The 26,282-nt window shown below is 41.6% G+C and overlaps 1 protein-coding gene across 1 annotated transcript in view; it reads left to right on the forward strand.

Annotated features, from left to right (window-relative positions):
* The window catches only part of LOC109886300 (transcriptional coactivator YAP1-like), an 87,427-nt gene that overhangs the window by 24,685 nt on the left and 36,460 nt on the right, over positions 1 to 26,282 (forward strand). The window contains exons 3-4 of the mRNA XM_031796903.1: positions 4,552 to 4,670; positions 11,294 to 11,407. Of these exons, the coding sequence (XP_031652763.1) occupies positions 4,552 to 4,670; positions 11,294 to 11,407 (233 nt within the window). The remainder of the gene's footprint in view (positions 1 to 4,551; positions 4,671 to 11,293; positions 11,408 to 26,282) is intronic.

The raw sequence follows: 26,282 nt of genomic DNA on the forward strand, positions 1-26,282 counted from the left end.
AGACTATTTAGATTGGTCACTATGGAGACTCCTGTTTACCAGTAGACTATTTAGATTGGTCACTATGGAGACTCCTGTTTACCAGTGGACTATTTAGATTGGTCATCATGGAGACTACTGTTTACCAGTAGACTATTTAGATTGGTCACTATGGAGACTCCTGTTTACCAGTAGACTATTTAGATTGGTCACTATGGAGACTCCTGTTTACCAGTAGACTATTTAGATTGGTCATCATGGAGACTCCTGTTTACCAGTAGACTATTTAGATTGGTCATCATGGAGACTCCTGTTTACCAGTAGACTATTTAGATTGGTCATCATGGAGACTCCTGTTTACCAGTAGACTATTTAGATTGGTCACTATGGAGACTCCTGTTTACCAGTAGACTATTTAGATTGGTCATCATGGAGACTCCTGTTTACCAGTAGACTATTTAGATTGGTCACTATGGAGACTCCTGTTTACCAGTAGACTATTTAGATTGGTCATCATGGAGACTCCTGTTTACCAGTAGACTATTTAGATTGGTCATCATGGAGACTCCTGTTTACCAGTAGACTATTTAGATTGGTCACTATGGAGACTCCTGTTTACCAGTAGACTATTTAGATTGGTCACTATGGAGACTCCTGTTTACCAGCAGACTATTTAGATTGGTCACTATGGAGACTACTGTTTACCAGTAGACTATTTAGATTGGTCACTATGGAGACTCCTGTTTACCAGCAGACTATTTAGATTGGTCACTATGGAGACTCCTGTTTACCAGTAGACTATTTAGATTGGTCACTATGGAGACTACTGTTTACCAGTAGACTATTTAGATTGGTCACTATGGAGACTCCTGTTTACCAGTAGACTATTTAGATTGGTCACTATGGAGACTCCTGTTTACCAGTAGACTATTTAGATTGGTCACTATGGAGACTCCTGTTTACCAGTAGACTATTTAGATTGGTCACTATGGAGACTCCTGTTTACCAGTAGACTATTTAGATTGGTCACTATGGAGACTCCTGTTTACCAGTAGACTATTTAGATTGGTCATCATGGAGACTCCTGTTTACCAGTAGACTATTTAGATTGGTCACTATGGAGACTCCTGTTTACCAGTAGACTATTTAGATTGGTCACTATGGAGACTCCTGTTTACCAGTAGACTATTTAGATTGGTCACTATGGAGACTGCTGTTTACCAGTAGACTATTTAGATTGGTCACTATGGAGACTACTGTTTACCAGTTGTAGGTAGATGTCACGTTCTGACCTTAGTTCCATGAACACCTACCACGCTGCGCGTTGGTCCTCCGATCCTTACCACTTTTGGTTTAATAAAGAGCATGAACACCTACCACGCTGCGCGTTGGTCCTCCGATCCTTACCACTTTTGGTTTAATAAAGAGCATGAACACCTACCACGCTGCGCGTTGGTCCTCCGATCCTTACCACTTTTGGTTTAATAAAGAGCATGAACACCTACCACGCTGCGCGTTGGTCCTCCGATCCTTACCACTTTTGGTTTAATAAAGAGCATGAACACCTACCACGCTGCGCGTTGGTCCTCCGATCCTTACCACTTTTGGTTTAATAAAGAGCATGAACACCTACCACGCTGCGCGTTGGTCCTCCGATCCTTACCACTTTTCCTCTTCAGAGGAAGACAGCCGTTCCAGTAGACTATTTGGATTGGTCTTTACGGGAGACTCCTGTTTACCATAAAACATATTAACTGATATAACGGCTACAAAGCATTGGAAAATGACTTTAGGCGCACTAGAGCTCTTTAGATAAATTATCTCAGAGGTGGTTTAAAGTCAACTACATTCAAATGTTGACTTTTCTTATGGATAACCGCATCAAGTGTGTTTTACTCAGTTGGAGCCCTGCGCGAGTAGAAATTTGAAATGGAAGTTACGGAACTCCCTCGCGTACTTCTGTTATGGGAAAATGTCCACAATTAAAAGGACATTAAATGTGGAGAATCATAGCCAACAGATGCTAATGTAGCCTACAGCAGCGTAACATTTTATACAGTACAATAAATATGTTGAAATGACAATATAGCTGGCAAACAGATTTAATACATAGCATTTGACTCCGTTTTTAGTTGTGGCCTCGTGTTATTATGCCCTTGTTAATGGCCATGTTTAGTTAATGTCAAGGCTCAGGATAAGACCCAGATACAGACTGTATTACAGAAGCAGGGGTCAGGCAAATGACAGGTTGAGATTCCCTGTCCAATTTTCATCACTCAAACTCTCCTGTCAAATGTATCTATAGCACATACAAAATGTATTTACAATTATAAACTGTGTGGTTTGAGCCCTGAATGCTGATTGGTTGAACGCCATGGTATATCAGACTGTGTACCATGGGAATGACAAAAACATGACTTTTTACTATTATAATTACATTGCTAACCAGTTTATAATAGCAGTAAGGCACCTCAGGGGTTTGTGGTATATGTCCAATATACCACGGCTAAGGGCTGTGTTTAAAGAGCAGCCCTTTTCCGTGGTATTATGATATATACCACACCTCCTCTGGACTTATTGTTTAGTCATAGAAGTCAAAACAAGTTAAATCCATTGATCTGGAGAGTTTAATAAGGGCCATTTATCTTTTCTCTTGTGACGTATTCTTAAACATACAATAATTATTATTTGGAAGGAAAACCATATTTAGCTTCTTAGCCTACGTCGTTAAAAATGACGTCGATATTCCTTCTTAATTCGCTTGATAACGTTATGGTAAAAGTGTCTCTTGGATAAATGTGTCAACTCCTCTCTTGCTGAGATTGTTTTTTTTTTGGCTAGTTTTCAGGCCTTGTGGGTAGGTTTTCAGAGGTCATTGGGCAAATTTTCAGGCCTTGCGGGTAGGTTTTCAGAGGTCATTGGGCTAGTTTTCAGGCTTTGCGGGTAGGTTTTCAGAGGTCATTGGGCTAGTTTTCAGAGGTCATTGGGCTAGTTTTCAGGCCTTGTGGGTAGGTTTTCAGAGGTCATTGGGCTAGTTTTCAGGCCTTGTGGGTAGGTTTTCGGAGGTCATTGGGCTAGTTTTCAGGCCTTGTGGGTAGGTTTTCGGAGGTCATTGGGCTAGTTTTCAGGCCTTGTGGGTAGGTTTTCAGAGGTCATTGGGCTAGTTTTCAGGCCTTGTGGGTAGGTTTTCAGAGGTCATTGGGCTAGTTTTCAGGCCTTGTGGGTAGGTGTTCAGAGGTCATTGGGCTAAACATTTTCGCTGGACCTGGCAACACTGTTGGCCACTGACGAGTATTGCGATTCTACAAGTAGAAATGGCAGGTTTGTTGCTGCCTGGCCAGCACGCAGCAGGAACGACCTCCTACTGTGATAAGTACTTATTGGCAGTCTATAGGCAGGGAGCTTCTCGGTCTGTTTTATGCTTAAGGCAGGGACGTGTAGAGAGAGGTGTGTGGTCTGAATAACTGTCAGCAGAAATGGCCTATTTACAATATCTATTACAGGCTGATGATGTTGAGATGTGTTGCTTTCCACTCTTTGTCTCTTTCTGTCATTGTACAGACGGAAAACTCAGCATGGAGCCTCATGTTTGTGTAGTTTTGTTGTTTTCAGATCCTACAGCTATGTTTTAACTCTGGAATATGTCCCAATTGGCACCCTATTCCCTATATAGTGCACTACTTTTGACCAGAAGTAGTGCATTAAATACATAACAGGGTGCCATTTGGGACATATTCTCTGTTTCGTAACGTTATAATAAACTTGTAAATTCCAGTGTGTGGAAGAAAATACAGTAGTTCAGTTTGTGGGGTTCCCTCCCTAAAGGGAAGCTCTATACAGTAGTTCAGTTTGTGGGGTTCCCTCCCTAAAGGGAAGCTCTGTACAGTAGTTCAGTTTGTGGGGTGCCCTCCCTAAAGGGAAGCTCTATACAGTAGTTCAGTTTGTGGGGTTCCCTCCTTAAAGGGAAGCTCTATACAGTAGTTCAGTTTGTGGGGTTCCCTCCCTAAAGGGAAGCTCTTTACAGTAGTTCAGTTTGTGGGGTTCCCTCCCTAAAGGGAAGCTCTATACAGTAGTTCAGTTTGTGGGGTTCCCTCCCTAAAGGGAAGCTCTATACAGTAGTTCAGTTTGTGGGGTGTCCTCCCTAAAGGGAAGCTCTATACAGTAGTTCAGTTTGTGGGGTTCCCTCCCTAAAGGGAAGCTCTATACAGTAGTTCAGTTTGTGGGGTTCCCTCCCTAAAGGGAAGCTCTTTACAGTAGTTCAGTTTGTGGGGTTCCCTCCCTAAAGGGAAGCTCTATACAGTAGTTCAGTTTGTGGGGTTCCCTCCCTAAAGGGAAGCTCTATACAGTTGTTCAGTTTGTGGGGTTCCCTCCCTAAAGGGAAGCTCTATACAGTAGTTCAGTTTGTGGGCCCTGTAGAAGAATCAGCAGATATGTTATGCTCTTAATAACTCTACTCTTCTTGCAGTTTTTGATTCCATTTTCCATGAACGTTTTTAAAAAGTTCATGAAAGTTTCATGACAGTTATTTGTTCATTTCGTTCAGTGATGGACTCTTCTCTTCTCTTTGTGCAGCCATCTGGACCAGTCGACCACCTGGCTGGACCCTCGTAAGGCCCTCCTACAGATGAACCAGGCCCCTCCCACCAGCCCTGTACCAGTCCAGCAGCAGAACATCATGAGCCCAGCTAGTGGTCAGGACACACACACACACACACACACACACACACACACACACACACACACACACACACACACACACACACACACACACACACACACACACACACACACACACACACACACACACGCACGCACGCAGTTGTGTTTATGTTGCACTGACAACATAGGGGGTTCTTTTGGAGCATTCAAGGGCTTAAATCAAATCAAATGTATTTATATAGCCCTTCGTACATCAGCTGATATCTCAAAGTGCTGTACAGAAACCCAGCCTAAAACCTCAAACAGGTTTCTTCCTAGGTTTTGGCCTTTCTAGGGAGTTTTTCCTAGCCACCGTGCTTCTACACCTGCATTGCTTGCTGTTTGGGGTTTTAGGCTGGGTTTCTGTACAGCACTTTGAGATATCAGCTGATGTACAAAGGGCTATATAAATACATTTGATTTGATTTGATTTGAAATAGCAAGCAATGCAGGTGTAGAATGACGGTGGCTAGGAAAAACTCCCTAGAAAGGCCAAAACCTAGGAAGAAACCTAGAGAGGAACCAGGCTATGTGGGGTGGCCAGTCCTCTTCTGGCTGTGCCGGGTGGAGATTATAAATGACCAGCATGATCAAATAATAATAATCACAGGCAGTTGAAACTGGAGCAGCAGCACGGCCAGGTGGACTGGGGACAGCAAGGAGTCATCATGCCAGGTAGTCCTGAGGCATGGTCCTAGGGCTCAGGTCCTCCGAGAGAGAGAGAGAGAGAGAGAGAGAGAGAGAGAGAGAGAGAGAGAGAGAGAGAGAGAGAGAGAGAGAGAAAGATACAATTAGTCTCTAATTAGATTAGAGACAAGTACTCCAGATATAACAAACTGACCCTAGCCCCCCGACACATAAACTACTGCAGCATAAATACTGGAGGCTGAGACAGGAGGGGTCAGGAGACACTGTGGCCCCATCCGATGACACCCCCGGACAGGGCCAAACAGGAAGGATATAACCCCACCCACTTTGCCAAAGCACAGCCCCCACACCACTAGAGGGATATCTTCAACCACCAACTTACCATCCTGAGACAAGGCCGAGTATAGCCCACAAAGATCTCTGCCACGGCACAACCCAAGGGGGGGGGCGCCAACCCAGACAGGAAGATCACATCAGTGACTCAACCCACTCAAGTGACGCACCCCTCCTAGAGACAGTATGAAAGAGCCCTGGTAAGCCAGTGACTCAGCCCCTGTAATAGGGTTAGAGGCAGAGAATCACAGTGGAGAGAGGGGAACCGGCCAGGCAGAGACAGCACGGGCGGTTCGTTGCTCCAGAGCCTTTCCGTTCACCTTCACACTCCTGGGCCAGACTACACTCAATCATATGACCCACTGAAGAGATGAGTCTTCAATAAAGACTTAAAGGTTGAGACTGAGTCTGTGTCTCTCACAAGGGTAGGCAGACCATTCCATAAAAATGTAGCTCTAGAGGAGAAAGCCTTGCCTCCAGCTGTTTGCTTAGAAATTCTAGGGACAGTAAGAAGGCCTGCGTCTTGTGACCGTAGCGAACATGTAGGTATGTACGGCAGGACCAAATCGGAAAGATAGGTAGGAGCAAGCCCATGTAATGCTTTGTATGTTAGCAGTAAAACCTTGAAATCAGCCCTTGACTTAACAGGAAGCCAGTGTAGGGAGGCTAGCACTGGAGTAATATGATCAATTTATTTGGTTCTAGTCAGGATTCTAGCAGCCGTATTTAGCACTAACTGAAGTTTATTTTGTGCTTTATTCGGGTAGCCGGAAAGTAGAGCATTGCAGTAGTCTAACCTAGAAGTAACAAAAGATTGGGGTGTTTGGGGCTTCATCATGTTTCATTGAAATGTACAGATGTGTGTTATCCGCATAGCAGTGAAAGTTAACATTATGTTTTCGAATGACATCCCCAAGAGTTAAAATATATAGTGAAAACAATAGTGGTCCTAAAACGGAACTTTGAGGAACACCGGAATTTACAGTTGATTTGTCAGAGGACAAACCGTTCACAGAGACAAATTGATATCTTTCCGACAGATAAGATCTAAACCAGGCCAGAACTTTTCAATTTTCCAATCTCTCCAAAAGAATGTGTTGATCAGTGGTATCAAAAGCAGCACTAAGGTCTAGGAGCACGAGGACAGATGCAGAGCCTCGGTCTGATGCCATTAAAAGGCCATTTACCACCTTCACAAGTGAAGTCTCAGTGCTATGATGGGGTCTAAAACCAGACTGAAGCATTTCGTATACATTGTTTGTCTTCAGGAAGGCAGTGAGTTGCTGCGCAACAGTTTTTTCAAAAAATTTTGAGAGGAATGGAAGATTCGATAAAGGCTGATAGTTTTTTATATTTTCTGGGTCAAGGTTTGGCTTTTTCAAGAGAGGCTTTATTACTGCCACTTTTAGTGAGTTTGGTACACATCCGGTAGATAGAGAGACGTTTATTATGTTCAACATAGGAGGGCCAAGCACAGGAAGCAGCTCTTTCAGTAGTTTAGTTGGAATAGGTTCCTGTATGCAGCTTGAAGGTTTAGAGGCCATGATTATTTTCATCAATGTGTCAAGTGATATAGTACTAAGTCACTTGAGTGTCTCCCTAAGTCCTGGCAGAGTTGTGCAGACTCAGGACAACTGAGCTTTGGAGGAATACGCAGATTTAAAGAGGAGTCCATAATTTGCTTTCTAATGATCATGATCTTTTCCTCAACGAAGTTAATGAATTTATTACTGCTGAAGTGAAAGCCATCCTCTCTTGGAGAATGCTGCTTTTTAGTTAGCTTTGCGACAGTATCAAAAATACATTTCGGATTGTTCTTATCATCTTCAATTAAGTTGTAAAAATAGGATGATCGAGCAGCAGTGAGGGCTCTTCGATACTGCACGGTACTGTCTTTCCAAGCTAGTCGGAAGACTTCCAGTTTGGTGTGGCGCCATTTCCGTTCCAATTTTCTGGAAGCTTGCTTCAGAGCTCGGGTATTTTCTGTATACCAGGGAGCTAGTTTCTTATGAGAAATGTTTTAGGGGTGCAACTGCATCTAGGGTATTGCACAAGGTTTAATTGAGTTCCTCAGTTAGGGGGTTAACTGATTTTTGTCCTCTGACATCCTTGGGTAGGCAGAGGGAGTCTGGAAGGACATCAAGGAATCTTTGTGTTGTCTCTGAATTTATAGCACAACTTTTGATGGTCCTTGGTTGGGGTCTGAGCAGATTATTTGTTGCGATTGCGAACGTAATAAAATGGTGGTCCGATAGGAAAAACATTAAGATTCACAACATGTATTCCATGGGACAAAACTAGGTCCAGAGTATGACTGTGACAGTGAGTAGGTCCAGAGAAATGTTGGACAAAACCCACTGAGTCGATGATGGCTCCGAAAGCCTTTTGGAGTGGGTCTGTGGACTTTTCCATGTGAATATTAAAGTCACCAAAGATTAGAATATTATCTGCTATGACTAGAAGGTCCGATAGGAATTCAGGGAACTCAATGAGGAACGCTGTATATGGCCCAGGAGGCCTGTAAACAGTAGCTATAAAAAGTGATTGAGTAGGCTGCATAGATTTCATGACTGGAAGCTCAAAAGACGAACATTTTGTTTTCTTTTTTGCAAATTGAAATTTGCTATCATAAATGTTAGCAACACCTCCGCCTTTGCGGGATGCGCAGCGGTTATGGTCACTAGTGTAGCCAGGAGGTGAGGCCTCGTTTAACACAGTAAATTCATCAGGCTTAAGCCATGTTTCAGTCAGGCCAATCACATCAAGATTATGTTCAGTGATTAGTTAATTGACTATAACTGCCTTGGAAGTGAGGGATCTAACATTAAGTAGCCCTATTTTGAGATGTGAGGTATCAGGATCTCTTTCAATAATGGCAGGAATGGAGGAGGTCTTTATTCTAGTGAGATTGCTAAGGCGAACACCGCCATGTTTAGTTTTGCCCAACCTAGGTCGAGGCACAGACACGGTCTCAATGGTGATAGCTGAGCTGACTACACTGACTGTGCTAGTGGCAGACTCCACTATGCTGGCAGGCTGGCTAACAGCCTGCTGCCTGACCTGAACCCTATTTCATTGTGGAGCTAGAGGAGTTAGAGCCCTGTCTACGTTGGTAGATAAGATGAGAGCACCCCTCCAGCTAGGATGGAGTCCGTCACTCCTCAGCAGGTCAGGCTTGGTCCTGTTTGTGGGTGAGTCCCAGAAATAGGGCCAATTATCTACAAATTCTATATTTTGGGAGGGGCAGTCAACCAGCGATTGAGATGTGAGACTCTGCTGTAGAGCTCCTCACTCCCCCTAACTGGGAGGGGGCCAGAGACAATTACTCGATGCCAACACATCTTTCTAGTTGATTTACACGCTGAAGCTATGTTGCGCTTGGTGACCTCTGACTGTTTCATCTTAACATGACTCTAGTCAGTGAGCTGTCTCAGTTGGTGTCCTAGTGGAATTTACCCTAGGTGGGTTGAGAGAGGTAGAATGAGACTATTTCTAGGTGGGTTAAGAGAGAGGTGGAACTAGACTATTCCTATTTGGGGTTAGAGAGAGGTAGAACTAGACTATTCCTATTTGGGGTTAGAGAGAGGTAGAACTAGACTATTCCTATTTGGGGTTAGAGAGAGGTAGAACTAGACTATTCATAGGTGGGGTTAGAGAGAGGCAGAACTAGACTATTCCTATTTGGGGTTAGAGAGAGGTAGAACTAGACTATTCCTATTTGGGGTTAGAGAGAGGCAGAACTAGACTATTCCTATTTGGGGTTAGAGAGAGGTAGAACTAGACTATTCATAGGTGGGGTTAGAGAGAGGCAGAACTAGACTATTCCTATTTGGGGTTAGAGAGAGGTAGAACTAGACTATTCCTATTTGGGGTTAGAGAGAGGTAGAACTAGACTATTCATAGGTGGGGTTAGAGAGAGGCAGAACTAGACTATTCCTATTTGGGGTTAGAGAGAGGTAGAACTAGACTATTCCTATTTGGGGTTAGAGAGAGGCAGAACTAGACTATTCCTATTTGGGGTTAGAGAGAGGCAGAACTAGACTATTCCTATTTGGGGTTAGAGAGAGGCAGAACTAGACTATTCATAGGTGGGGTTAGAGAGAGGTAGAACTAGACTATTCCTATTTGGGGTTAGAGAGAGGTAGAACTAGACTATTCATAGGTGGGGTTAGAGAGAGGCAGAACTAGACGACATAGACAGAAGTCATGTTAGTGAACCAACTGAGACGGCTCACTGACAAGAGTCATGTTAGTGAACCAACTGAGACAGCTCACTGACTAGAGTCATGTTAGTGACCCAACTGAGACAGCTCACTGACTAGAGTCATGTTAGTGACCCAACTGAAACAGCTCACTGACTAGAGTCATGTTAGTGAATCAACTGAGACAGCTCACTGACTAGAGTCATGTTAGTGAACCAACTGAGACAGCTCACTGACTAGAGTCATGTTAGTGACCCAACTGAGACAGCTCACTGACTAGAGTCATGTTAGTGACCCAACTGAGACAGCTCACTGACTAGAGTCATGTTAGTGAATCAACTGAGACAGCTCACTGACTAGAGTCATGTTAGTGAATCAACTGAGACAGCTCACTGACTAGAGTCATGTTAGTGAATCAACTGAGACAGCTCACTGACTAGAGTCATGTTAGTGAATCAACTGAGACAGCTCACTGACTAGAGTCATGTTAGTGAACCAACTGAGACAGCTCACTGACTAGAGTCATGTTAGTGACCCAACTGAGACAGCTCTCTGACTAGAGTCATGTTAGTGACCCAACTGAGACAGCTCACTGACTAGAGTCATGTTAGTGAATCAACTGAGACAGCTCACTGACTAGAGTCATGTTAGTGAACCAACTGAGACAGCTCACTGACTAGAGTCATGTTAGTGACCCAACTGAGACAGCTCACTGACTAGAGTCATGTTAGTGACCCAACTGAGACAGCTCACTGACTAGAGTCATGTTAGTGAATCAACTGAGACAGCTCACTGACTAGAGTCATGTTAGTGAATCAACTGAGACAGCTCACTGACTAGAGTCATGTTAGTGAATCAACTGAGACAGCTCACTGACTAGAGTCATGTTAGTGAATCAACTGAGACAGCTCACTGACTAGAGTCATGTTAGTGAACCAACTGAGACAGCTCACTGACTAGAGTCATGTTAGTGACCCAACTGAGACAGCTCTCTGACTAGAGTCATGTTAGTGAATCAACTGAGACAGCTCACTGACTAGAGTCATGTTAGTGAATCAACTGAGACGGCTCAAATCGAATAATCTGTATATTAATTTAAAATCTGTGACTTTATTCATTCAATAACGGTTGTTATTTGAGCTTCTAATCATCTCTATTTGGTCTGATGGTGACATATTGTTTGGACCCCTTATCGGCTGCTCATAGTTAGGTTTTGAACAGATGTTGAACACACCCATCCAGATGACTTTCTGTCTATATTGGTCGGTTTCCTGAAACTAGCTGTTGCAGATCTATTCAGTATCACTCTGTGATACATCCCTCCTTCTGTTTCCACACGCTGCACAGACAGTATGCCTTAGCAGAATCACCACACACACCCTGCCTGCCCAGCCGCAGCCTAATCTCCCTGTGTATGTGCCTGTCTCTCTCAGGTCCTCTCCCTGATGGCTGGGAACAGGCCGGCACCTCTGAGGGAGAGATCTACTACATCAACCACAAGAACAAAACCACCTCCTGGCTCGACCCACGCCTCGAGCCGTGCTACAGTGAGATAACACACACCTCTCAGTTCTGTCATGTTCACCTCTCAGTTATGTCATGTTCCCCTCTCAGCCTGTCATGTTCCCCTCTCAGCCTGTCATGTTCCCCTCTCAGCCTGTCATATTCACCTCTCAGCCTGTCATGTTCCCCTCTCAGCCTGTCATATTCACCTCTCAGCCTGTCATATTCACCTCTCAGCCTGTCATGTTCACCTCTCAGCCTGTCATGTTCACCTCTCAGCCTGTCATATTCACCTCTCAGCCTGTCATGTTCACCTCTCAGCCTGTCATATTCACCTCTCAGCCTGTCATGTTCACCTCTCAGCCTGTCATATTCACCTCTCAGCCTGTCATGTTCACCTCTCAGCCTGTCATGTTCACCTCTCAGCCTGTCATATTCACCTCTCAGCCTGTCATATTCACCTCTCAGCCTGTCATGTTCCCCTCTCAGCCTGTCATATTCACCTCTCAGCCTGTCATGTTCCCCTCTCAGCCTGTCATATTCACCTCTCAGCCTGTCATATTCACCTCTCAGCCTGTCATGTTCACCTCTCAGCCTGTCATGTTCACCTCTCAGCCTGTCATATTCACCTCTCAGCCTGTCATGTTCACCTCTCAGCCTGTCATATTCACCTCTCAGCCTGTCATGTTCACCTCTCAGCCTGTCATATTCACCTCTCAGCCTGTCATGTTCACCTCTCAGCCTGTCATGTTCACCTCTCAGCCTGTCATGTTCACCTCTCAGCCTGTCATATTCACCTCTCAGCCTGTCATGTTCACCTCTCAGCCTGTCATATTCACCTCTCAGCCTGTCATATTCACCTCTCAGCCTGTCATGTTCACCTCTCAGCCTGTCATATTCACCTCTCAGCCTGTCATATTCACCTCTCAGCCTGTCATATTCACCTCTCAGCCTGTCATGTTCACCTCTCAACCTGTCATATTCACCTCTCAGCCTGTCATGTTCACCTCTCAGCCTGTCATATTCACCTCTCAGCCTGTCATATTCACCTCTCAGCCTGTCATATTCACCTCTCAGCCTGTCATATTCACCTCTCAGCCTGTCATATTCACCTCTCAGCCTGTCATATTCACCTCTCAGCCTGTCATGTTCACCACTCAGCCACTCATACAACAGATGTAGTAGACCTTACAGTGAAATGCTGAATACAACAGGTGTAGTAGACCTTACAGTGAAATGCTGAATACAACAGGTGTAGTAGACCTTACAGTGAAATGCTGAATACAACAGGTGTAGTAGACCTCACAGTGAAATGCTGAATACAACAGGTGTAGTAGACCTTACAGTGAAATGCTGAATACAACAGGTGTAGTAGACCTCACAGTGAAATGCTGAATACAACAGGTGTAGTAGACCTTACAGTGAAATGCTGAATACAACAGGTGTAGGTAGACCTTACAGTGAAATGCTGAATACAACAGGTGTAGTAGACCTTACAGTGAAATGCTGAATACAACAGGTGTAGTAGACCTTGCAGTGAAATGCTGAATACAACAGGTGTAGGTAGACCTTACAGTGAAATGCTGAATACAACAGGTGTAGTAGACCTCGCAGTGAAATGCTGAATACAACAGGTGTAGTAGACCTGACAGTGAAATGCTGAATACAACAGGTGTAGTAGACCTCACAGTGAAATGCTGAATACGACAGGTGTAGTAGACATTACAGTGAAATGCTGAATACAACAGGTGTAGTAGACCTCACAGTGAAATGCTGAATACGACAGGTGTAGTAGACCTTACAGTGAAATGCTGAATACAACAGGTGTAGGAAACCTTACAGTGAAATGCTGAATACAACAGGTGTAGTAGACCTTACAGTGAAATGCTGAATACAACAGGTGTAGGAAACCTTACAGTGAAATGCTGACTACAACAGGTGTAGTAGACCTCACAGTGAAATGCTGAATACAACAGGTGTAGTAGACCTCACAGTGAAATGCTGAATACAACAGGTGTAGTAGACCTTACAGTGAAATGCTTACTACAACAGGTGTAGTAGACCTCACAGTGAAATGCTGAATACAACAGGTGTAGTAGACCTCACAGTGAAATGCTGAATACAACAGGTGTAGTAGACCTTACAGTGAAATGCTGAATACAACAGGTGTAGTAGACCTCACAGTGAAATGCTGAATACAACAGGTGTAGTAGACCTTACAGTGAAATGCTGAATACAACAGGTGTAGTAGACCTCACAGTGAAATGCTGAATACAACAGGTGTAGTAGACCTTACAGTGAAATGCTGAATACAACAGGTGTAGTAGACCTTACAGTGAAATGCTTACTTACAAGACCTTAACCAACAATGCAGAGTTAAGAAAATATTTACTAAATAAACTAAAGTAAATAAAGTTACACAATAATAAAAAGTTTCACAATAAAATAACAACATCATATACATCATAAACAGATAGTAACAGCAGTGTACATGTAGGTTGAGTAAAGGGACTATGAGTACATCATAAACAGATAGTAACAGCAGTGTACATATAGGTTGAGTAAAGGGACTATGAGTACATCATAAACAGATAGTAACAGCAGTGTACATGTAGGTTGGGTAAAGGGACTATGAGTACATCATAAACAGATAGTAACAGCAGTGTACATGTAGGTTGGGTAAAGGGACTATGAGTACATCATAAACAGATAGTAACAGCAGTGTACATGTAGGTTGGGTAAAGGGACTATGAGTACATCATAAACAGATAGTAACAGCAGTGTACATGTAGGTTGGGGTAAAGGGACTATGAGTACATCATAAACAGATAGTAACAGCAGTGTACATGTAGGTTGGGTAAAGGGACTATGAGTACATCATAAACAGATAGTAACAGCAGTGTACATGTAGGTTGGGTAAAGGGACTATGAGTACATCATAAACAGATAGTAACAGCAGTGTACATGTAGGTTGGGTAAAGGGACTATGAGTACATCATAAACAGATAGTAACAGCAGTGTACATGTAGGTTGGGTAAAGGGACTATGAGTACATCATAAACAGATAGTAACAGCAGTGTACATGTAGGTTGGGGTAAAGGGACTATGAGTACATCATAAACAGATAGTAACAGCAGTGTACATGTAGGTTGGGTAAAGGGACTATGAGTACATCATAAACAGATAGTAACAGCAGTGTACATGTAGGTTGGGGTAAAGGGACTATGAGTACATCATAAACAGATAGTAACAGCAGTGTACATGTAGGTTGGGTAAAGGGACTATGAGTACATCATAAACAGATAGTAACAGCAGTGTACATGTAGGTTGGGTAAAGGGACTATGAGTACATCATAAACAGATAGTAACAGCAGTGTACATGTAGGTTGGGGTAAAGGGACTATGAGTACATCATAAACAGATAGTAACAGCAGTGTACATGTAGGTTGGGTAAAGGGACTATGAGTACATCATAAACAGATAGTAACAGCAGTGTACATGTAGGTTGGGTAAAGGGACTATGAGTACATCATAAACAGATAGTAACAGCAGTGTACATGTAGGTTGGGTAAAGGGACTATGAGTACATCATAAACAGATAGTAACAGCAGTGTACATGTAGGTTGGGTAAAGGGACTATGAGTACATCATAAACAGATAGTAACAGCAGTGTACATGTAGGTTGGGTAAAGGGACTATGAGTACATCATAAACAGATAGTAACAGCAGTGTACATGTAGGTTGGGTAAAGTGACTATGAGTACATCATAAACAGATAGTAACAGCAGTGTACATGTAGGTTGGGTAAAGGGACTATGAGTACATCATAAACAGATAGTAACAGCAGTGTACATGTAGGTTGGGTAAAGGGACTATGAGTACATCATAAACAGATAGTAACAGCAGTGTACATGTAGGTTGGGTAAAGGGACTATGAGTACATCATAAACAGATAGTAACAGCAGTGTACATGTAGGTTGGGTAAAGGGACTATGAGTACATCATAAACAGATAGTAACAGCAGTGTACATGTAGGTTGGGTAAAGGGACTATGAGTACATCATAAACAGATAGTAACAGCAGTGTACATGTAGGTTGGGTAAAGGGACTATGAGTACATCATAAACAGATAGTAACAGCAGTGTACATGTAGGTTGGGTAAAGGAACTATGAGTACATCATAAACAGATAGTAACAGCAGTGTACATGTAGGTTGGGTAAAGGGACTATGAGTACATCATAAACAGATAGTAACAGCAGTGTACATGTAGGTTGGGTAAAGGGACTATGAGTACATCATAAACAGATAGTAACAGCAGTGTACATGTAGGTTGGGTAAAGGGACTATGAGTACATCATAAACAGATAGTAACAGCAGTGTACATGTAGGTTGGGTAAAGGGACTATGAGTACATCATAAACAGATAGTAACAGCAGTGTACATGTAGGTTGGGTAAAGTGACTATGAGTACATCATAAACAGATAGTAACAGCAGTGTACATGTAGGTTGGGGTAAAGGGACTATGAGTACATCATAAACAGATAGTAACAGCAGTGTACATGTAGGTTGGGTAAAGGGACTATGAGTACATCATAAACAGATAGTAACAGCAGTGTACATGTAGGTTGGGGTAAAGGGACTATGAGTACATCATAAACAGATAGTAACAGCAGTGTACATGTAGGTTGGGTAAAGGGACTATGAGTACATCATAAACAGATAGTAACAGCAGTGTACATATAGGTTGAGTAAAGGGACTATGAGTACATCATAAACAGATAGTAACAGCAGTGTACATGTAGGTTGGGGTAAAGGGACTATGAGTACATCATAAACAGATAGTAACAGCAGTGTACATGTAGGTTGGGTAAAGGGACTATGAGTACATCATAAACAGATAGTAACAGCAGTGTACATGTAGGTTGGGTAAAGGGACTATGAGTACATCATAAACAGATAGTAACAGCAGTGTACATGTAGGTTGGGGTAAAGGGACTATGAGTACATCATAAACAGATAGTAACAGCAGTGTACATGTAGGTTGGGTAAAGGGACTATGAGTACATCATAAACAGATAGTAACAGCAGTGTACATGTAGGTTGGGTAAAGGGACTATGAGTACATCATAAACAGATAGTAACAGCAGTGTACATGTAGGTTGGGTAAAGGGACTATGAGTACATCATAAACAGATAGTAACAGCAGTGTACATGTAGGTTGGGTAAAGGGACTATGAGTACATCATAAACAGATAGTAACAGCAGTGTACATGTAGGTTGGGTAAAGGGACTATGAGTACATCATAAACAGATAGTAACAGCAGTGTACATGTAGGTTGGGGTAAAGGGACTATGAGTACATCATAACAGATAGTAACAGCAGTGTACATGTAGGTTGGGTAAAGGGACTATGAGTACATCATAAACAGATAGTAACAGCAGTGTACATGTAGGTTGGGTAAAGGAACTATGAGTACATCATAAACAGATAGTAACAGCAGTGTACATGTAGGTTGGGTAAAGGGACTATGAGTACATCATAAACAGATAGTAACAGCAGTGTACATGTAGGTTGGGGTAAAGGGACTATGAGTACATCATAAACAGATAGTAACAGCAGTGTACATGTAGGTTGGGTAAAGGGACTATGAGTACATCATAAACAGATAGTAACAGCAGTGTACATGTAGGTTGGGTAAAGGGACTATGAGTACATCATAAACAGATAGTAACAGCAGTGTACATGTAGGTTGGGTAAAGGGACTATGAGTACATCATAAACAGATAGTAACAGCAGTGTACATGTAGGTTGGGGTAAAGGGACTATGAGTACATCATAAACAGATAGTAACAGCAGTGTACATGTAGGTTGGGTAAAGGGACTATGAGTACATCATAAACAGATAGTAACAGCAGTGTACATGTAGGTTGGGTAAAGGGACTATGAGTACATCATAAACAGATAGTAACAGCAGTGTACATGTAGGTTGGGTAAAGGGACTATGAGTACATCATAAACAGATAGTAACAGCAGTGTACATGTAGGTTGGGTAAAGGGACTATGAGTACATCATAAACAGATAGTAACAGCAGTGTACATGTAGGTTGGGTAAAGGGACTATGAGTACATCATAAACAGATAGTAACAGCAGTGTACATGTAGGTTGGGTAAAGTGACTATGAGTACATCATAAACAGATAGTAACAGCAGTGTACATGTAGGTTGGGTAAAGGGACTATGAGTACATCATAAACAGATAGTAACAGCAGTGTACATGTAGGTTGGGTAAAGGGACTATGAGTACATCATAAACAGATAGTAACAGCAGTGTACATGTAGGTTGGGTAAAGGGACTATGAGTACATCATAAACAGATAGTAACAGCAGTGTACATGTAGGTTGGGTAAAGGGACTATGAGTACATCATAAACAGATAGTAACAGCAGTGTACATGTAGGTTGGGTAAGGGACTATGAGTACATCATAAACAGATAGTAACAGCAGTGTACATGTAGGTTGGGGTAAAGGGACTATGAGTACATCATAACAGATAGTAAACAGCAGTGTACATGTAGGTTGGGTAAAGGGACTATGAGTACATCATAACAGATAGTAACAGCAGTGTACATGTAGGTTGGGTAAAGGGACTATGAGTCATCATAAACAGATAGTAACAGCAGTGTACATGTAGGTTGGGTAAAGGGACTATGAGTACATCATAAACAGATAGTAACAGCAGTGTACATGTAGGTTGGGTAAAGGGACTATGAGTACATCATAAACAGATAGTAACAGCAGTGTACATGTAGGTTGGGGTAAAGGGACTATGAGTACATCATAAACAGATAGTAACAGCAGTGTACATGTAGGTTGGGTAAAGGGACTATGAGTACATCATAAACAGATAGTAACAGCAGTGTACATGTAGGTTGGGTAAAGGGACTATGAGTACATCATAAACAGATAGTAACAGCAGTGTACATGTAGGTTGGGGTAAAGGGACTATGAGTACATCATAAACAGATAGTAACAGCAGTGTACATGTAGGTTGGGTAAAGGGACTATGAGTACATCATAAACAGATAGTAACAGCAGTGTACATGTAGGTTGGGGTAAAGGGACTATGAGTACATCATAAACAGATAGTAACAGCAGTGTACATGTAGGTTGGGTAAAGGGACTATGAGTACATCATAAACAGATAGTAACAGCAGTGTACATGTAGGTTGGGTAAAGGGACTATGAGTACATCATAAACAGATAGTAACAGCAGTGTACATGTAGGTTGGGTAAAGGGACTATGAGTACATCATAAACAGATAGTAACAGCAGTGTACATGTAGGTTGGGTAAAGGGACTATGAGTACATCATAAACAGATAGTAACAGCAGTGTACATGTAGGTTGGGTAAAGGGACTATGAGTACATCATAAACAGATAGTAACAGCAGTGTACATGTAGGTTGGGTAAAGGGACTATGAGTACATCATAAACAGATAGTAACAGCAGTGTACATGTAGGTTGGGTAAAGGGACTATGAGTACATCATAAACAGATAGTAACAGCAGTGTACATGTAGGTTGGGTAAAGGGACTATGAGTACATCATAAACAGATAGTAACAGCAGTGTACATGTAGGTTGGGTAAAGGGACTATGAGTACATCATAAACAGATAGTAACAGCAGTGTACATGTAGGTTGGGGTAAAGGGACTATGAGTACATCATAAACAGATAGTAACAGCAGTGTACATGTAGGTTGGGTAAAGGGACTATGAGTACATCATAAACAGATAGTACAGCAGTGTACATGTAGGTTGGGGTAAAGGGACTATGAGTACATCATAAACAGATAGTAACAGCAGTGTACATGTAGGTTGGGTAAAGGGACTATGAGTACATCATAAACAGATAGTAACAGCAGTGTACATGTAGGTTGGGTAAAGGGACTATGAGTACATCATAAACAGATAGTAACAGCAGTGTACATGTAGGTTGGGGTAAAGGGACTATGAGTACATCATAAACAGATAGTAACAGCAGTGTACATGTAGGTTGGGTAAAGGGACTATGAGTACATCATAAACAGATAGTAACAGCAGTGTACATGTAGGTTGGGTAAAGGGACTATGAGTACATCATAAACAGATAGTAACAGCAGTGTACATGTAGGTTGGGTAAAGGGACTATGAGTACATCATAAACAGATAGTAACAGCAGTGTACATGTAGGTTGGGTAAAGGGACTATGAGTACATCATAAACAGATAGTAACAGCAGTGTACATGTAGGTTGGGTAAAGGGACTATGAGTACATCATAAACAGATAGTAACAGCAGTGTACATGTAGGTTGGGTAAAGGGACTATGAGTACATCATAAACAGATAGTAACAGCAGTGTACATGTAGGTTGGGTAAAGGGACTATGAGTACATCATAAACAGATAGTAACAGCAGTGTACATGTAGGTTGGGTAAAGGGACTATGAGTACATCATAAACAGATAGTAACAGCAGTGTACATGTAGGTTGGGTAAAGGGACTATGAGTACATCATAAACAGATAGTAACAGCAGTGTACATGTAGGTTGGGTAAAGGGACTATGAGTACATCATAAACAGATAGTAACAGCAGTGTACATGTAGGTTGGGTAAAGGGACTATGAGTACATCATAAACAGATAGTAACAGCAGTGTACATGTAGGTTGGGTAAAGGGACTATGAGTACATCATAAACAGATAGTAACAGCAGTGTACATGTAGGTTGGGTAAAGGGACTATGAGTACATCATAAACAGATAGTAACAGCAGTGTACATGTAGGTTGGGTAAAGGGACTATGAGTACATCATAAACAGATAGTAACAGCAGTGTACATGTAGGTTGGGTAAAGGGACTATGAGTACATCATAAACAGATAGTAACAGCAGTGTACATGTAGGTTGGGTAAAGGGACTATGAGTACATCATAAACAGATAGTAACAGCAGTGTACATGTAGGTTGGGTAAAGGGACTATGAGTACATCATAAACAGATAGTAACAGCAGTGTACATGTAGGTTGGGTAAAGGGACTATGAGTACATCATAAACAGATAGTAACAGCAGTGTACATGTAGGTTGGGTAAAGGGACTATGAGTACATCATAAACAGATAGTAACAGCAGTGTACATGTAGGTTGGGTAAAGGGACTATGAGTACATCATAAACAGATAGTAACAGCAGTGTACATGTAGGTTGGGTAAAGGGACTATGAGTACATCATAAACAGATAGTAACAGCAGTGTACATGTAGGTTGGGTAAAGGGACTATGAGTACATCATAAACAGATAGTAACAGCAGTGTACATGTAGGTTGGGTAAAGGGACTATGAGTACATCATAAACAGATAGTAACAGCAGTGTACATGTAGGTTGGGTAAAGGGACTATGAGTACATCATAAACAGATAGTAACAGCAGTGTACATGTAGGTTGGGTAAAGGGACTATGAGTACATCATAAACAGATAGTAACAGCAGTGTACATGTAGGTTGGGTAAAGGGACTATGAGTACATCATAAACAGATAGTAACAGCAGTGTACATGTAGGTTGGGTAAAGGGACTATGAGTACATCATAAACAGATAGTAACAGCAGTGTACATGTAGGTTGGGTAAAGGGACTATGAGTACATCATAAACAGATAGTAACAGCAGTGTACATGTAGGTTGGGTAAAGGGACTATGAGTACATCATAAACAGATAGTAACAGCAGTGTACATGTAGGTTGGGTAAAGGGACTATGAGTACATCATAAACAGATAGTAACAGCAGTGTACATGTAGGTTGGGTAAAGGGACTATGAGTACATCATAAACAGATAGTAACAGCAGTGTACATGTAGGTTGGGTAAAGGGACTATGAGTACATCATAAACAGATAGTAACAGCAGTGTACATGTAGGTTGGGTAAAGGGACTATGAGTACATCATAAACAGATAGTACAGCAGTGTACATGTAGGTTGGGTAAAGGGACTATGAGTACATCATAAACAGATAGTAACAGCAGTGTACATGTAGGTTGGGGTAAAGGGACTATGAGTACATCATAAACAGATAGTAACAGCAGTGTACATGTAGGTTGGGTAAAGGGACTATGAGTACATCATAAACAGATAGTAACAGCAGTGTACATGTAGGTTGGGTAAAGGGACTATGAGTACATCATAAACAGATAGTAACAGCAGTGTACATGTAGGTTGGGTAAAGGGACTATGAGTACATCATAAACAGATAGTAACAGCAGTGTACATGTAGGTTGGGTAAAGGGACTATGAGTACATCATAAACAGATAGTAACAGCAGTGTACATGTAGGTTGGGTAAAGGGACTATGAGTACATCATAAACAGATAGTAACAGCAGTGTACATGTAGGTTGGGTAAAGGGACTATGAGTACATCATAAACAGATAGTAACAGCAGTGTACATGTAGGTTGGGTAAAGGGACTATGAGTACATCATAAACAGATAGTAACAGCAGTGTACATGTAGGTTGGGGTAAAGGGACTATGAGTACATCATAAACAGATAGTAACAGCAGTGTACATGTAGGTTGGGGTAAAGGGACTATGAGTACATCATAAACAGATAGTAACAGCAGTGTACATGTAGGTTGGGTAAAGGGACTATGAGTACATCATAAACAGATAGTAACAGCAGTGTACATGTAGGTTGGGTAAAGGGACTATGAGTACATCATAAACAGATAGTAACAGCAGTGTACATGTAGGTTGGGTAAAGGGACTATGAGTACATCATAAACAGATAGTAACAGCAGTGTACATGTAGGTTGGGTAAAGGGACTATGAGTACATCATAAACAGATAGTAACAGCAGTGTACATGTAGGTTGGGTAAAGGGACTATGAGTACATCATAAACAGATAGTAACAGCAGTGTACATGTAGGTTGGGTAAAGGGACTATGAGTACATCATAAACAGATAGTAACAGCAGTGTACATGTAGGTTGGGTAAAGGGACTATGAGTACATCATAAACAGATAGTAACAGCAGTGTACATGTAGGTTGGGTAAAGGGACTATGAGTACATCATAAACAGATAGTAACAGCAGTGTACATGTAGGTTGGGTAAAGGGACTATGAGTACATCATAAACAGATAGTAACAGCAGTGTACATGTAGGTTGGGTAAAGGGACTATGAGTACATCATAAACAGATAGTAACAGCAGTGTACATGTAGGTTGGGTAAAGGGACTATGAGTACATCATAAACAGATAGTAACAGCAGTGTACATGTAGGTTGGGTAAAGGGACTATGAGTACATCATAAACAGATAGTAACAGCAGTGTACATGTAGGTTGGGTAAAGGGACTATGAGTACATCATAAACAGATAGTAACAGCAGTGTACATGTAGGTTGGGTAAAGGGACTATGAGTACATCATAAACAGATAGTAACAGCAGTGTACATGTAGGTTGGGTAAAGGGACTATGAGTACATCATAAACAGATAGTAACAGCAGTGTACATGTAGGTTGGGTAAAGGGACTATGAGTACATCATAAACAGATAGTAACAGCAGTGTACATGTAGGTTGGGTAAAGGGACTATGAGTACATCATAAACAGATAGTAACAGCAGTGTACATGTAGGTTGGGTAAAGGGACTATGAGTACATCATAAACAGATAGTAACAGCAGTGTACATGTAGGTTGGGTAAAGGGACTATGAGTACATCATAAACAGATAGTAACAGCAGTGTACATGTAGGTTGGGTAAAGGGACTATGAGTACATCATAAACAGATAGTAACAGCAGTGTACATGTAGGTTGGGGTAAAGGGACTATGAGTACATCATAAACAGATAGTAACAGCAGTGTACATGTAGGTTGGGTAAAGGGACTATGAGTACATCATAAACAGATAGTAACAGCAGTGTACATGTAGGTTGGGTAAAGGGACTATGAGTACATCATAAACAGATAGTAACAGCAGTGTACATGTAGGTTGGGGTAAAGGGACTATGAGTACATCATAAACAGATAGTAACAGCAGTGTACATGTAGGTTGGGTAAAGGGACTATGAGTACATCATAAACAGATAGTAACAGCAGTGTACATGTAGGTTGGGTAAAGGGACTATGAGTACATCATAAACAGATAGTAACAGCAGTGTACATGTAGGTTGGGGTAAAGGGACTATGAGTACATCATAAACATATAGTAACAGCAGTGTACATGTAGGTTGGGTAAAGGGACTATGAGTACATCATAAACAGATAGTAACAGCAGTGTACATGTAGGTTGGGTAAAGGGACTATGAGTACATCATAAACAGATAGTAACAGCAGTGTACATGTAGGTTGGGTAAAGGGACTATGAGTACATCATAAACAGATAGTAACAGCAGTGTACATGTAGGTTGGGGTAAAGGGACTATGAGTACATCATAAACAGATAGTAACAGCAGTGTACATATAGGTTGGGTAAAGGGACTATGAGTACATCATAAACAGATAGTAACAGCAGTGTACATGTAGGTTGGGTAAAGGGACTATGAGTACATCATAAACAGATAGTAACAGCAGTGTACATGTAGGTTGGGGTAAAGGGACTATGAGTACATCATAAACATATAGTAACAGCAGTGTACATGTAGGTTGGGTAAAGGGACTATGAGTACATCATAAACAGATAGTAACAGCAGTGTACATGTAGGTTGGGTAAAGGGACTATGAGTACATCATAAACAGATAGTAACAGCAGTGTACATATAGGTTGGGTAAAGGGACTATGAGTACATCATAAACAGATAGTAACAGCAGTGTACATGTAGGTTGGGTAAAGGGACTATGAGTACATCATAAACAGATAGTAACAGCAGTGTACATGTAGGTTGGGGTAAAGGGACTATGAGTACATCATAAACATATAGTAACAGCAGTGTACATGTAGGTTGGGTAAAGGGACTATGAGTACATCATAAACAGATAGTAACAGCAGTGTACATGTAGGTTGGGTAAAGGGACTATGAGTACATCATAAACAGATAGTAACAGCAGTGTACATGTAGGTTGGGTAAAGGGACTATGAGTACATCATAAACAGATAGTAACAGCAGTGTACATGTAGGTTGGGGTAAAGGAACTATGAGTACATCATAAACAGATAGTAACAGCAGTGTACATGTAGGTTGGGTAAAGGGACTATGAGTACATCATAAACAGATAGTAACAGCAGTGTACATGTAGGTTGGGTAAAGGGACTATGAGTACATCATAAACAGATAGTAACAGCAGTGTACATGTAGGTTGGGGTAAAGGGACTATGAGTACATCATAAACAGATAGTAACAGCAGTGTACATGTAGGTTGGGGTAAAGGAACTATGAGTACATCATAAACAGATAGTAACAGCAGTGTACATGTAGGTTGGGGTAAAGGGACTATGAGTACATCATAAACATATAGTAACAGCAGTGTACATGTAGGTTGGGTAAAGGGACTATGAGTACATCATAAACAGATAGTAACAGCAGTGTACATGTAGGTTGGGGTAAAGGAACTATGAGTACATCATAAACAGATAGTAACAGCAGTGTACATGTAGGTTGGGTAAAGGGACTATGAGTACATCATAAACAGATAGTAACAGCAGTGTACATGTAGGTTGGGTAAAGGGACTATGAGTACATCATAAACAGATAGTAACAGCAGTGTACATGTAGGTTGGGTAAAGGGACTATGAGTACATCATAAACAGATAGTAACAGCAGTGTACATGTAGGTTGGGTAAAGGGACTTTGAGTACATCATAAACAGATAGTAACAGCAGTGTACATGTAGGTTGGGGTAAAGGGACTATGAGTACATCATAAACAGATAGTAACAGCAGTGTACATGTAGGTTGGGGTAAAGGGACTATGAGTACATCATAAACAGATAGTAACAGCAGTGTACATGTAGGTTGGGGTAAAGGGACTATGAGTACATCATAAACAGATAGTAACAGCAGTGTACATATAGGTTGGGTAAAGGGACTATGAGTACATCATAAACAGATAGTAACAGCAGTGTACATGTAGGTTGGGGTAAAGGGACTATGAGTACATCATAAACAGATAGTAACAGCAGTGTACATGTAGGTTGGGGTAAAGGGACTATGAGTACATCATAAACAGATAGTAACAGCAGTGTACATGTAGGTTGGGTAAAGGGACTATGAGTACATCATAAACAGATAGTAACAGCAGTGTACATGTAGGTTGGGTAAAGGGACTATGAGTACATCATAAACAGATAGTAACAGCAGTTTACATGTAGGTTGGGTAAAGGGACTATGAGTACATCATAAACAGATAGTAACAGCAGTGTACATGTAGGTTGGGTAAAGGGACTATGAGTACATCATAAACAGATAGTAACAGCAGTGTACATGTAGGTTGGGTAAAGGGACTATGAGTACATCATAAACAGATAGTAACATCAGTGTACATGTAGGTTGGGTAAAGGGACTATGAGTACATCATAAACAGATAGTAACAGCAGTGTACATGTAGGTTGGGTAAAGGGACTATGAGTACATCATAAACAGATAGTAACAGCAGTGTACATGTAGGTTGGGTAAAGGGACTATGAGTACATCATAAACAGATAGTAACAGCAGTGTACATGTAGGTTGGGGTAAAGGGACTATGAGTACATCATAAACAGATAGTAACAGCAGTGTACATGTAGGTTGGGGTAAAGGGACTATGAGTACATCATAAACAGATAGTAACAGCAGTGTACATGTAGGTTGGGGTAAAGGGACTATGAGTACATCATAAACAGATAGTAACAGCAGTGTACATATAGGTTGAGTAAAGGGACTATGAGTACATCATAAACAGATAGTAACAGCAGTGTACATGT

This window comes from Oncorhynchus kisutch, linkage group LG18, assembly GCF_002021735.2.
Source record: "Oncorhynchus kisutch isolate 150728-3 linkage group LG18, Okis_V2, whole genome shotgun sequence".
Classification (NCBI taxonomy): domain Eukaryota; kingdom Metazoa; phylum Chordata; class Actinopteri; order Salmoniformes; family Salmonidae; genus Oncorhynchus; species Oncorhynchus kisutch.